Raw genomic sequence first — 15,353 nt, forward strand, 5'->3', positions numbered from 1 at the left:
AAAACCTGTTTACTCATAACACCTTTTTCACTGGGGAAGATTAAGGGAATCCCAGGCTGGGCTGAGTGCCAGGCTTTTTTTTTCACCTTTGACAACTACTGGTAGCAGACTCAAAACACTTTGTGCCCTGACTGAGTTTCCCCTATGGATTTGTGAGCAATGGGTGTGTGTTTTTTCCTGTCTGTGGTTCAAAGATAAAATCCGTTTTTAGGTCATGATTGTAAGTGAATGTTGTATGGCCTATAATCAGTTTATTTGTCTGGCTCTGTCCCTTGATGTTCTTGCACAACAACATTTAAAAGAAGTGCACTACCTGACAGTAAACACGTTGACTTTTACTTTGCCTCTGTGCTCACTATGAAACTTTGCTCTCATGTGAGTGAGAGCATCAAATAACCTGTCATTATCTTGGGGGTGCTTAGAAAGCAAACAGAGGCAGTCTCTTCCCTGTCCCATTCCCAGCATAAGCAGCGGGAAGTTGTTGTTGGAAGACATTCCTGTAGTTGTTTTGCAGAAACTCCAGCAGTAGACAATTATGTTTGAGCAATGTTTAGGCAAAGTATTGAGGATTGATTGATTGACTGAGTATTGAGGAAATACTGTATGTGAAATGGTTTAGTAACACGAATTTATCACTGTAGACAACAGATCAAAATATTGAAGACGTTGCCATACAGACAAACCCAAAGAGAATCATCATCATCATTTCCTTTACAGCTGTGCTCAGTTTTGAAACCTTCTTTCTGCTCATTGTTTAGCTTTTCAACATCCTAACTGTGTTTCTTCACCTTCAACGACACTCATAATTCCTGATGGACCAGGAGTTTTTCAGTGACAGCTCTGAACACCTGCAATGATCTCGGCTATACCTGCGTACTGAGCAGACAGGCACAGATCGTGATCTAGCTTCTGCAGCGAGCAAAAACAGACGTCACTGCTGGATCTCTAAATGCAAATATAATAGGATGTCTAAAATACAGATATATAGAGATATTTATAGGCTTCAAGCTGCACTTTTAGGCAATGAAGCTAAGAGGAAGTGTCCTCTCTCTGCGGCCATAAAGGGTAGTGAAACGTCAGGGGGACTTATAATGACAAATGAATGCTTTGGCTAAAAATAATTTTGCAAATGTCAACATGTCAACAAACATGACGCAAACGTTTTCCTGTCACACTCACCAAATGCACACACACACACACACACACACACACACACACACACACACACACACACACACACACACACACACACACACACACACACACACACACACACACACACACACACACACACACACACACACAGGAAGAATTCAGCCTTTCAGTCCAAGTCTAAAGCTGGGTATTTACAATAAATTTTTACGGTAAAAAAAAGTATTTCTTTCAGGGAAGAGACGGTGTTTTTTTTCCAAGTAGACAGTAAATCTCTTGCTGATGTCTGCTGTGGGGCGGTGACAGTGCTGAGAGGGATTTTGTATTACACTGGCAGTCAAATAATTTCTTTAATTCTTTTCTAAAGTGCTAATTTTGCGAATTACAAATAAATAAATGAATGAAGAGCCAAAAAGGATGAGCTTGTATAACAGTAACACTATACTTTGATACAGCAAGTAACAAGGATATTCAGGAGGCTCCGCCCATTGTCAAGCATTTAAATCCACTCATTTCTGCTGCTTGTCTTTCATTTTGTGCTTGGCTCTTCCTCAGCACACACACACTTTCAGGGCAACACACACACACACCAGACACACACACACACACAACACCAGAGCCTCCTCCCCATCCAACCATCTGCTAGGCTCCCCCCCAAACTCAGACCCTGACACTCAGCCTGGTGGAGAGGAAGAGAGGAGGAATAGTAACAGATTGAAGAAGAAGAAGAAGAAGAAGAAGAAGAAGAAGAAGAAGAAGAAGAAGAAGAAGAAGAAGTCTAATCCATGATGATGATCCTGTGTGTTGCCTTGCTGTTGTCTTGCTTTTTTTTGGCCCTGGATGGAGCTGCAGCAGAAAACAAAGGACTGGAGAGGATAGACACATGTGGCACCAGATGTTCTCAGGTAACCCTTAGAAGCATTAACATCCCATGATGTGCACCCTCTTCTGTCACTGTGCTTCTGTTGTTTTAAAATTTCAGTATAGCAGCTGTGATTTATTTTACTACTAGCCTAAGTTAGTTTTTTTCTCCAGAGGTTAAAAAAAAAGCACACCCATGCTGGCAGCTGCACTGTGCTACTTCCACTGAAGCCACATTCACTATTACAGTAGGGCTCCTGCTAACATGATCCACTGCAGTTTAAAAAGAAACAAAAATCTAACATGAGTATTGTTTTCACTTACAGTGTAGAATGATTTGAGTTGGGATTTCCTTAAAGGTTCTCCAAGCTGAAGTGCTCAAGCTGTATAGCCAACTCTTTACTCACTTTACTGTTTCTATGTTTATGCATTTAACAAACAATGGTGTTCAGGTTAAGGGAGATAAGCTGGTGTTTAGTTCCTGAAGGATAAAGTACTTAAGGAATCCCTTACAGGTTCCTTACTTAATCATTTACTCTTTACTAGCTTAAGAAGGAAACACCAGTTAAGCTACGTGGATAGGTAACAAACCATGTTGACTTTTCTCTGAGTCTTTGAGTGACTTGGAAAGGATTTAAACTATTCTCTCAGGGTTGCAAGTTCACAACTAAAACACAATTTCTCCTGGTTCAACACATCACAGTGACCTAATGTAAATGACTTCACTGGGCTCTGCTTGGTCTTTCAGGGTTAGGCTAATAGGTCAATACTTCTTCAAAAATACTGCACTGAAAGTGTAAATGAAGAACAACATAGATTTAATCAAAGAAAAAAAAAAACCTCTACGTCAAACAAACAAAAAAACGCGAATCACGCAATCACTAGGAGTAGCTGCCGAGATCTGACATAGTTTTGAAACGAAAAGTTTTTCCTGCAAGGTGAATAAACAAGGATGTATTTAATAGAGGTTTGGAAGTAAACCTGCTACTGTAATCCATGTTTTGTTTTCTTTGGCTGAATTACATCACTGTGTACCAGACCATAAAGTCACTCAAGGTAGCAATTAGACAAGATAGGAGCTTCGCTGTAGTATTAATAGATTGCAAATGGACTGTGACAATTAAATTACATGTTGGGAATCCCCTAAAGGAGCAATGAGGATGTAGAAAACTCCTTTGTTTTGGGTTCTTTGTTTTCACTGAGGAGAATCACAGCGCCTGACTGTCTCTTTATCGCTTCTCGCTCTAGGGTCTCCACTGCAAGACCAAGGCAGACTGTGAGTATAGGACACGCACGCCCATTGTATCACTTGCACACAGCACAGTTCTGCAGAAATACTCGCCTGATGTTGCCAATTTACCAGCAAACATGTTATTCAGTGCTCAGAGTTGCGTGTGAACTAAGTGAAACAAGAAAACCAAAACCAGTGAAAGCAGGGTGCATCACCTATGATAGGGCATGAAAAACCTTTCAATTGCATTCTTGATGTGTAATGGAGCCTAAATATCAGATTTTAGTCCAGCCCTGCCACGCAATTGATCACTGACTGCAGACATGTGGGCGGCAGATTTATGTTTTTAAACCTGAGCAGAACATGTGAAGAAAGGGTTTGAGTGAAGGCCAGGAAGCACTTAGGAGCAGTTAGTCATGATGTTGTGAAGGACAGAAAAGCCGAAGGGAATGTGAGCATGTTTTTAAGAATGAAGGAGGAAGAAATAATAGCACTGCTACTTTTTTGCTTGGCTGCGGGGGTTGGAAGGTTGGAGGCCTCTTTTCCAAAGAAGCACACACCCCATATTAGCTTGCTTTGCCATTAAACACACTGAGGCTGTTCAAACAGAGGTCACTTGGTGTTTTGATGTATGACTGTATGAGTCAAGATGAGAAGGCAAAAATGATGTGTTCATGTTTATCTGTGCAGACGCCTTCCCCCCTCCATGTCGGAATGGCACTGAAGGTTTCGACACGGCCTCCGTGTTGCGCCAGGTCGACGTCTCCACAGTCATGAGCTGTGAGGGGAGGCAGAAGTGTTCACTACACCTCAGAGTCAAGACTGTGTTACAACTTACTGGTATGAAATTGTGAATGTTTTTGTTAAGTCATGCTTTGTCACTAAAAATTATAATTAGCATGCTGATGTTAGCGTAGTAGCATAGGCTACACAACTTTCTAGGATTTGGCACAGTGCAAGCTGATAAGAGTAAGAGTTTTTTAACGGGTGGTCATAAATCAAATAAAAAGCTAGTATGAAACACATTAAAATGTTATTTGGATGATGCTGTCAGATAAAAAGTTGAGTAATAAGGAGATACAGTACACGGGGGGGTTACCATTCTGTGCTGAGACCAGGATGAATGAACCCTAACTCTACTCCCACATTAACTTGCTGTTAATGAAAGTAGATTTCGGGGAAACCAGACCGTGCCAGGTAGTGACATCACCTTGAATTATACTTAATTGTCTAGCTTACAAATTTCTTATATCTGATGTCATGAATGTATCTTGATACTAAAAAGCAGAACACTTAATTTCTTGGGGTGTTTTTGTAAAAAGGTTTGCACAGCATTCATTCAATGCTTTAATAATATCAGGCCCAGCAATTGCCAACGGCTAAGTCAAATAACTTGGTCTGCATTTATTTCGTCGGGTGGCTCTGACCTTCACTCCCACTTGTTACCCAACTTCTTTAAAAGTGCTAATAAGGAAGTTTTAAATGCAACTCATGGGTGTAGGCAAGCCAGAGTGTAACTTGATATGTTTGCAATGATTATCTGTGGCGATATATGAAAGCTTGTCCACATTATCAGTGAAGGAAGTCAGGTTTACAAATGTAATTGCTTTCTATGTCCAAACTTCTTCTTTCACATAATGATTGTGCCATTTGACATTTTCTCTTCCTGATTTTGCACACAACTGCACAATCCAATAAGGTCAAAATATGCACACATTTTGCCCATTGCAGCAATGCATTGTAGTAAACTCTCCTGAATCCCTTACCTTAGCCTTACCCATCCGGGTCAGAGTGGGGAAATCCCTGTGATTATTCACTCATTCAACGAAAAATGCGAAACAAACTGTGCTTCCTGATTGGAAAGCGCACAAGTGCCAACTCATGCTGACAGCTATTAATAGCTCTTGAATGGTTAACCAACTGTTACTGTTTGACATTTTTCTCCCACAGAGGCCATCCATGGTTTGTCTGTTTGCACCGTCAGCACAGGAATGATGGTGAACTGCCAAATTTTCAGCTTCACAAAAGCGTCACGAGGAAAAATGTCAGGGAAGCAGGTAATGTCAACAGCCCTGAGACAGGTGGATCAGTTGTTGTGTTAATTTAATCTATCTTGTAGAACAAGAGGAACTCCTCTATCAGTGCTGTAATCCAAACGCATACAACAGTTTCCATGATGTTGGCGAACACAGCAGAAGTATGACAAATTGTGCGTTTGTCTTTATCTTTTATTTGAAGGTGGAAGTTGAAAATGACTGCACTGAGGTTTCTCCGAGCCAACAAGTGCAAGTAATAGTGAAAACCGTGCCGAGCTACTGTGGCATATCCTGGACTAGTACCTATGAAGCTCCAGGTAAGAACACGTGGTGTTTTTTGCATAATTATGCAAACACACGCTCATGGGGACGTGCATAAACAGGAAATACAGAGACTGAAGTTGTTAAGATAAACTACATAGTAAGCAGACAAGGCCAATAAATGGTAACGGTGAAGTGTTTCCTTGTAACTGCTAGAGACAGGCATCGTGACAAACACTTTAGCTCACAGTTATGTTAAGATAAATGTTAATGATTCACGTTTCGGAAACTTGTAGTAAGTTGTTATGATTACGTAAAAGTTGTACACCCAGGAGGAGGGAGTTACGTCACATTTGCTTTGCTGTCACCTTTGGCCACGTTTCATCTTTTCAAGTTTGTTCTTTTCTCCACAGGGTGCATGAGTGAAGACTTGAGAAGACATGTCCCAGAATGCATCAGTAAGTGCACTTCTCTTAAGCAAACTAGGCACAGAAAAGCTTTGGTGAGTTATGGTTTCATACCACAGGCTGTGTAAAGCACATTTTCTTCCCACCAGTATTGTTTTGTTCTTTTGTAGGCCTTACTCACACCGTTAAAGTTCAGGTCACAAAAACCACATAGAGGCTGTTCTATGTTAAGCTTTTAATATGACGGTTGATGGGTAGGCGAAGGCAGTACTACATGTATCTTAAGCCAGTGCAAACAAGTTTAATTAAGATGTGGGACAAAGGACAACTACACCCTCCAGTTCCAGTTAAAAATGAGTTAACTGACAAAATTAAAATGGAAAGAACATGTCACAATGACGAGGTTTAAGTCATCAATAGTCTTTACACATGTGGCTTTGGGCTATGTTCAGCTGCTTTTTGGGCTTTGGATATCAGCCATGTGCAGTTAAAATACACATCAGAGACTTTAAGACCTTAAACTCTCTCATTGTTTGAAAATCAATCAATTTAGGCTTGTTGAAGTTGAATATATTTTTCACCTCCGTCTCTTTCAGCTGGTAGGCTGTCATACAATGTAAACCCCGAGAGGAAGGAGCTGAGCGTCCGTGTGTCGGACATGCTTGAGGATCACAACTACTATGTCCGCCTGTGCCACAAAGGTTTCATCTGCTACGGCACAGGGGAGATGACACTGGTTAGTCCCTCTATTCATTGGAATCAGGTTTTACGTTTAAAGACACTGGATATGAACTCAGACAGAGTACAACATGTTCAGGGGATTACAGAGTAAAACGTAGCGTGGCTGTACCTGCTAATGATTTTTTTTTCTATCAGAGCCATCTATGATATTTGAAACCATTCTTTGCCAAGTGAGTCAGTAGGTCATGAACTTTGGATTTAATGTATTATTATCCACTTGCTGAGTCACATTCTACAGTTGCAGATTTAAAGCCCCCAATGCAATACCGTCATCAGTTCCCTAAATCCTCTGCTCATACGCACCAAGCACATACAGGCATGTCAAAGGAAGAATAAATATGTGACAAAACTTTGTTTATTTTTCAGATAAAGAAGGAGGAACCTGTAAAGGCTGCAACCCTTCTATACTCCCGACCTTTGCCCTGCCTCTGCATTGAGGTAAAGTTTCTCTCAACACTCCTTTAAACACTTAGCTGACACATCTGTCACTTGTCTCATGAACTCATTGATTTCTTGTTAATTTTCTCTTCCAGGGGTGGTCTGCTGTGATGGATGCCCCCAGGGTACAGGTCTGCCCATTCAAAGACCGTGAGTAATTTTCTTGTAAATGCTTCAAAAGTTCAGTTGTAAATGGTACTGTGGTGTGATGTGGTGTAACCTACTGTATGATGTAAAAGACTGTTAACTGCCCCTCAACACAGGTGTTGAAGAACTGTGGTCTGGCGTTACCTTTGACCCAGTGGAGGAAACGCTATCATGGGAGTCCCTGTGTCCTGTTACAGCTGTGGTCACACTGTGTCAGAAAAGAAAGGGCAGCGCCTGTGTGGATCTGTCACGCGCCTCGCAGAACGTGAGCAGAGGAAAGGTACAAACTTTAAAAAGTTCCTGGCTGCTGCTGTTGGTGACCAATCACTTAAAAATGAAAATCATGAAGCAACCATTATTACGCAGATCACGAGAGACGGATCACAAGGAACCGCGTCTGAAAGATGACTAACATTTGTGGCATTTCATTGCCAGATAAGTGATCAGGAAGGTATTAGGAATTCAGACGTAGATTGTCATCGTTTTGTTGGCGGAAAGTGTGACGACTGTTTGTGTTGCTATGTGTCTACACGTACAGTAGTAAACGCTACATGCAAAGTATGTGTGTCTCTCCCATCCTCCTCTAGGACTTAGTAATGTTTATACTCTGTAAAGAAGAGAGATAAATGACGACAGCAAGAGATTTTATTATTTATTTTGCTGACTTTTAACTGAACCAGTCGTGTTCTGAGAGCGATGACTCCCAGGGTTATTACAAGTAAAGTTAAACTAACAAACAGTTTATATAAACAGCTACAGTCAAGTCCTGAGAGCGAAGTGGCCACAACAAGTCGAGGACCTGGGAACCCTTAGACGAAAGTGTGACTGTATTTTTATGGGATACCGTCATCTGATTTAAACCTACAGCTGTGTCACTTAAGAGGGGAACTCTCTGTTGATATGAAATAACCAGTGACGCAGAGAGTCTCAACTAGCTAACTGCCTAAGACAAAAACAAGCTTGACCCCAAACAAAAATGAGTAGTTACAACAGTAACAGTACTGTATGTCGTGCGATGAGAAATGCTATTTCATCAATAACTATTTTATCAATCTTTGCTTTCCAGATAGCATTTAATAAAGTGGATCCACACCCTGAACTGTGCATAAAGGTAATAATGACTTTTCCCCCTTTGGCTCCTTTGAAATGTTACAGTAGAAGAACAATAGCTTCATTTTAGTTGTAAACTAGAGATGCCTCCTCACTTGTATGGTACGATTTAGGAAAAGTTTTTTTTTTTTTTTTGCCTCTTTCTTATCTGATTCCAGTATTTCATTTCATTTATTTGGATCTCCATTAGCTTTGGGTAAGGCCATTGCTATTCTTCCTGGAGTCCATCCATACCCAACACAAATCTTTCCACTGCAGAAGCCAACACAACCACAGAAAACACATCACACACACACAAAAACAAACAAAAAAAGTATGATGCCCTTTCAACTGAAGTAACTATGAAACATAGTTATATTTGAAGACTGATTCCTGTCATGTCTGTATAGGCCTACTACATACATTAGCTTTGCATACAGTACAAATAAGGAAGCTTACAGGGAACACTGGAACACATTATGTCTCGATATTTTTTAATTTTTTTTGGGGGGGTGGGGGGATTAGTATTTACTATCAGTTAGCTAGTAAGCTAAGCTAAACAGCACTACTAGTAGCATGCTGTTTTCACACACATCTAACTCAAACATTTAACACCCCACAGTTTATTCAGCCTAGTTACACATTTATGTTCATGGTCGTGTAGTTACTGCTTTGGGGCAGTTGTTGCTTGCTTAATTGCTAATCATTGGTGCCAAAATACGGATTTGAAATGCGTGCAGAGAGAAGATTGAGTCACACCATTGTTTGTTCCATTTAATTTTACGTGATAATTCACTTGAAATCTAGCAAGCTCAAACAAAGATTTAATCTGTTCACTGAAATTGTTTACCGGGAATATATTACAATGTTCTTCACACACTCTAAGAGGCAAATTTGAATCTCTTTCTGGGCAGTAATGGTCAGTGTATGTAGTGTTGCAATGACAGCTGCAATAATTAGGCTATATCTCATATTCTCCTCAGTTTGCTGTAGGCGCTCAGTCGTGGACCAGGTGCCCCTTTGCTGATGGGAGATTCCAAGGTATCACTCTTAGTCACTTTATATGCCATGACTATCTGAATATCACAATATTATACATATCATGTCTATAAATCACTAAGAAACAAGATTTTCAAAGTGATGAAATATGTAATGTGGTATGGTAGGCTAAGACTGCTAATTTCAATGACAAATGCATAATACTTTCCAGCATGGGCAGTGGTTCCAGCAGGAAAACACAGCCCTAATGAAGTGACAATGACATCACAGATCGACGCAACATTTTCCGTGGGGCTGTGTGCGAAATCCCAAGAGCCCGGTGTGTGTCAGATCGCCAAAACACACACTGTACATGTGGTAGGTCTCACACACAAATTCATGTGATTCCAGAGGCGGAGTACATTTACTTAGTGCTATGCTCAACTTTAATGTGGTTGTATTTTACTTGAGTATTATGTTTATAGTGTACTTTCTACTGCACTTTATTTATCTGATAGCTTGACTCACTAGTTACCTTTAAGATGGATACTATGGGCATGGATACCACAAGCTTTTAAAACAACAACAACAAAAAAGCCATTGCCATAGTACAGAGCGATTTTTCTCTCTTAGCTTCTCACATTGTTTCATTTTAACAAATATTCCAACAATCCACCAAAATCAAAGATTAGAGAAAAACATCTGAATTTCCCTGCAGGGATGAATAAAGTTTTACTCTACTCTACATCAATTTTATCGTTTCATGTCTCGTCGCTTTTTTCTCACATTACTCATCTCCCAACCCCAGAATTATCTCATGCCCTTAGCTACAACCGTAACATACTGGTTAAACACTATTAATCAATTATGATCTCATTTAAGATGAGGTCATAGCATATGAGATACGTTACGTTAGATTAACCCATTCAGTGCTATTACTGTAAACTTTAATAGTCTGACTACATTCTGCTGCTGTACCTTTGTATTCTTACATTGCTGTACTGGCACTTTTACTTTGGTAAAACATCTGAATGCCTCTGGCACAAGCAGATTCACACCATTTCCATACCCATCAGACCTTTCACTGACCCCTTGTGGCTTGCATGGATGCATGACGCAGCTATCAAAACATACTAGCCTACACAGTTACTTATCAGCTTCTTGTCTGTTTACTTCTGTTTATATTTCTATTTCTGTTGCTGGGAAACCTTTCTCTATACCTTGTCATAGTCTCAATCTTTAGTCAACAACATGATCTAATTACACCCTAAAAATAACATTTTATTGGACATTTAGGAACACTTAGCAGCATGAAACAACAAGTTTTATGCTCTTGTTGAAGGATAATAATTTATGGGTTGTGGCTGATGGCACACAATAGAGACAGGAAAGGAAACACCATCATCGATAATCTCTCAAAGATTTTTTAATGTTATCTCTTTCCCAGGAGAAAAATAAAGCAGTTGGTTTAAACCTGTCGGAGGAACTATGCAGCTCTTGTGTCCAGGTAGGCTTATTGTTAATCTGTCCATTGAGTTAGAACGGTATGCTCCTTGATGGTCAGACTAAACCTGCTGTACTCTGACAGGTGAAGAGACTTGATGTGAAGTATGGAGCCACAGGCATGCACTGTTTTGAGAAATGCAGTAAGTACAGTTTTTGGGCTATGCTCCTTAAAAACGGAGAGAACCCCTTCTCTTCTTTTCTCTTCTCTTCTCTTCTCTTCTCTTCTCTTCTCTTCTCTTCTCTTCTCTTCTCCCTGTGAGGCCTGATCTGGAGGTCACAACTTGTTCTTTCTTTCCGTAATTACAACCTGCAGCACTACATATGTTCCATGCAAAGTGTTCCCACTACTTTGTCTTTTTTTTTCTTGCGGTACAGTACTTATCTCATGTTTACTTCCTTGCAACATCTAATGGGATGATCATTATGCGCTGTATGTCTCTCTGAAGTTTGCCGTAAAAGGTTTTTGGCATCATTTGGAATAATAAATGTACTCCACTTGAATTTGGAGTACAGTAATGGATGACGAATGTAAACATGAGGGTTCTGAGGAAAGTCAGGTTGTAACATACTGTCACTACGCTGTTCACAGTTCATTTGAGGTCCAGGTTCTTGTGTGTGTCAAGTCCTCTGGACTGAGCACCATGTGTCCATCGTTTATGATGACGCCATAATATATGAGACACAACATGTCAGATGAATCCATTCAGTGCTATTACGGTACTTTAAAAGTATAACTACATTTTGCTGCTGTATCTTTGTATTTTTACGTTGCTGTATTTGTACTTGTAGCATGGTAAAATACTTGAATGCCTCTCAATTGAGTATGCTGTCGATTCTCCTCACAGATCCGTCACATCACAGTCCTGTGATCAGCCATCAAACTTCTTTGGACTTGACTTGGGTTGTTGTTCCGACTGGCGTTTGCCTCGCAGGCATCATAATCATCACTCTGGTGCTTCATGTGCTGCTAACTGGTAGGTATCAAGTTCAGGCCTGCAATATTGTCTTCTCTGTTGACATAGTGAAATGTAAATACTTGTACCTCAATTGATTTAGGCTCACTTCCAGCAGCCTCCTTTCCAACCTTTACACGTTGTGGCACAGTCCTGATAAGAAACCAAGCTGAGCCTCTTTACATCTACACAGTCCTAGTAGCAGAAGAAGAACTAACAGCCATCATAGTTTTCCATGGGTGCAAGCAATTTTGTGTTTTTGTTTCCCTTTTAATGATATCTAATTGAAGTGTGTCATAACAGTTGCAACAGATCCTACAAAACACACAGTGTTAGTATCTAACCCACATGTAACGACCTGTGAACAAGGTGTTTGATTTGTCATTCTACCAGAACAAGTTCACAAACCCGTAACAGTCTTTGAGCTTTAAGCTTTCAACTTTAACTGCATCTGATGAGACGATTTGTGTTCCACTGTGCGTCTTGAACCATATATCAAGTTTAAATCAGAAGTAAGCGGAATGTTTGTGTTAATATAAGTCTTAAATAGTTATATCTTCCGACGGCAATCACTCATATAGAGTGTTTGGTCCGAAACACGGGTCTGTCAGTCACTCTGCTCTGCTGTAAGCCGGGGAGAAAACTTTCCTTGTATCCTACAACCTTTATCCAATGAGGAGAGAGAACGGCATAAAGGGGCGGTCCTCTCTGTGTGTGCAGCCAAGGGATGCGCGTGAATGTGTTGACGTAGGGACGAGGGCGGGGGCTGCTAACTCGCTTACTTCTGCTTTAAGCATGACTTCTGTGAATGACCGGCCTACAGTAATTTAGTAACAGTAGCCCACTGAGGATGTATTGTGTGTGGCGAAATGCGCTGGACTATACAATTCAAAAATTTGAATGAAAACCAGCCACTGAATTTGTCCCCTGGTTTATTTCCTCATCTCATTCTTCGTTTTTCATTTCAGTGCATCAGAGGAGGAAACAGAAAAGACGTAGAGATAAAAAGCAAATGGGTAAGAAAATCACCTGATTTGTTTAATTTTTTGATGACGCTGCAAGCAAATCCATTTCCTCATATCTCACGTCACGTACAATTCAAACCTGACCATATTTTTTGTTGTTGCAGCTGCTGCCTTTGACTGTGCGGTCCCTGCATTACAAACTCAGCCCCACGCAGGGATCTTCATACCTGATTCAGTGCAATGTGGGAACACAGAGAAGGCCAACCTGATCTCTGAATAAACAAAGAATGGTGTCGCGGTCAAACACAACACTGTGATATTAAATACTGTAAGTTCTCTGTTGAAAGCAGTGTACAATGTTGAGACATGGACCTTGGGATATTTAAAATGTTATGTATGTTTCTGTGTATGTGCTGCTTGTTACACTTATTTACAGTTTATATATTAGTTTTTTGAATGTTTGGGAGAAAGTTACATTATATATTGTGTAAAATATTAATTCATCTAAACCATTTCAATACTAATTAAAAAATTTATTTTCAATAAAAAAACAAAGAAATCTGCTACTTTTTAAAAAATCCAATAACACTGTTTCATGATAACTAACACAACCATTCTGTGCCCTAATACATTTGTTTTAACACTAATAACATTTTATTTGTATTTGTGTATTGCTGTACTTAAATGCACTCACAATATTACGTAATTTGACAAATGTGTTACAAACGACACGTTTGCCGACTGCAGTAGCTAACGTGCTGCTGAAGACTCAGAGCTTTACCTGGTAGTCAGGACTCTGCTGTTGTCCTGTCCTGAATTGCAAGATGTTTATTTATTTATTTTTGAACCACACCCAGTAGAGGATTTCTACCAGCCCCCATAAACAGAATACCTTTAAACTCAACTGTTTATGAGAACTGAGTCCTCATGCTATTGTTTGTTCAGACAAGCACTACTGGTTTTCTGCATTTCCTTTTCCTGTTTCTCTCTAAGATTCAAATGTCCCATCAAGGTCTATGTTACTCATACCAGCAACATTTACTGGAAGCTCACAAAACATCACACCTTATATGGACAGGTAACCGCACCAACGATCAGTCTCTAACCACTGTTGTTCTCATTAGGTCTTTTAGCCTCTTTTAGTCATGGTTTTGGTTTCACAGGCTGAAACTTCGGTGTTTTGTTTCATTCTCACTCTCATCAGCATCATTTCTAGTTAGGCTACTGCACATTTCACCAAAAGCTCTGACAAAGGCACCACTGTACTCAACATGAGACAGTCAGTCAGAACAATCAATGGCTGCAGGTCACAGAGATTCAGACTTTATACAGCAAAAAAAAAAAAAAAGATCAGATTAATATTTTTCTGTTTCTGAATATTATTAGTATGTGAACACTTCTTGCACTTTGTGTGTTGTTTTCGTGCATTACTGGAAATAAAGACTCTACGTACATGCATGTAACAGTTTTTTGCATTCAGTGTAAATATTTAACCAGTTCATCAACCACAGTCACACATACACATACACACACACAAACAGTGGGGCTTTGAGCTGTCACCTGGAAGTACATTTCATATATCTCATTATCTTCATTTAATATTTCATACTCATAACTCATGAAGTTAGTTGACTTAGTTTCAGTCACATATTATATTAGGATTACCTCTCAACTTCTGATACATTTGTCTCTATTGATTCCAGTCCCATGCGTTAGCTCAAAGAGGTTTGATGAAAGCATTTACATCTGATTTGCAATAGTATGTTAGTCCCGATTCTTTGTATTGGAAGCCCAAGAACAAACCAGAGAAGTCTTTCGTACAAAAGTAGTAGTGTTTACTCAGGTCACAGATAAAGTACATCAGCGCTGGACTCAAAGTGACAGAGCTCTCGCAGGATCTCGGTCAGGAGTGAGTCCAGATTTCAGGAAATGGGTCACATTTATCTTCTTGGGCTGGGCCTGCCCCGTACAGAGGTTGGATGTTCTCAGAATTTGATAAGCAACATGATGTGTGTGTTGTTGTTCAGGCGTGTATCTAATGCAACAGACCTAACTGACAGACTAAGAGAACTCAGCAGTTACAGTATGTCCTTGGTTATCAGGCTAGAGTCACAATATCTGGCTTCATGTTCACACACATCAGGTTATGTGCGTTCAAGTACTAAATTAGAATACATGATATCTCAAAGCATACATGACGTCATTGAAGTATAAAAACAAAGTACGTAACGTCCCAGAATATGTCCAATTGTAACAATCCCCCTTTTGACATGATTTTATTATGTCAATCAAATAGAAGTAGGGACGTTATCCCTGTATTGTATCACATCTACTGGCAGTAGCCATCCCAGCAGGCCCCCAAACTGCAGGTGACCACATTCTTTAAGATGTAACACAACCAGGCAGGAGATTTTTATGTATCCCCCTTTTGATATAAATCATTCATATCAACAATCACCTAAATCAAAAATAGCAGCCTATATGTGAGCGACTATGTGTAAGCTGTTCTTCTTTGCAATTACTAGCAGCAAGCATTTCTTCATTGCACACGCATGTGGAAATATTTAAACAGTCTCATGATTGGTTAA

At 40.0% G+C, this 15,353-nt stretch overlaps 1 protein-coding gene across 1 annotated transcript; it reads left to right on the forward strand.

The window, feature by feature from the left end:
• Positions 1–1,916: 1,916 nt before the first annotated feature.
• On the forward strand, positions 1,917–13,045 carry il17rel (interleukin 17 receptor E-like; the record flags this gene model as incomplete). The annotated part of the gene is made up of 16 exons (XM_083999420.1): positions 1,917–2,057; positions 3,262–3,289; positions 3,935–4,084; positions 5,195–5,301; positions 5,483–5,597; positions 5,955–5,999; positions 6,545–6,684; positions 7,056–7,127; positions 7,223–7,277; positions 7,391–7,554; positions 8,341–8,385; positions 9,347–9,404; positions 9,574–9,719; positions 10,789–10,848; positions 10,930–10,987; positions 12,930–13,045. Exons 1-16 carry the CDS (start codon positions 1,938–1,940, stop codon positions 13,043–13,045), a joined length of 1,479 nt encoding a protein of 492 aa, XP_083855546.1. The 5' UTR covers positions 1,917–1,937.
• Positions 13,046–15,353: the final 2,308 nt, after the last annotated feature.

This window comes from Trachurus trachurus (assembly GCF_905171665.1).
Source record: "Trachurus trachurus genome assembly, chromosome: 23".
In the NCBI taxonomy this organism is placed as follows: Eukaryota; Metazoa; Chordata; class Actinopteri; order Carangiformes; family Carangidae; genus Trachurus; species Trachurus trachurus.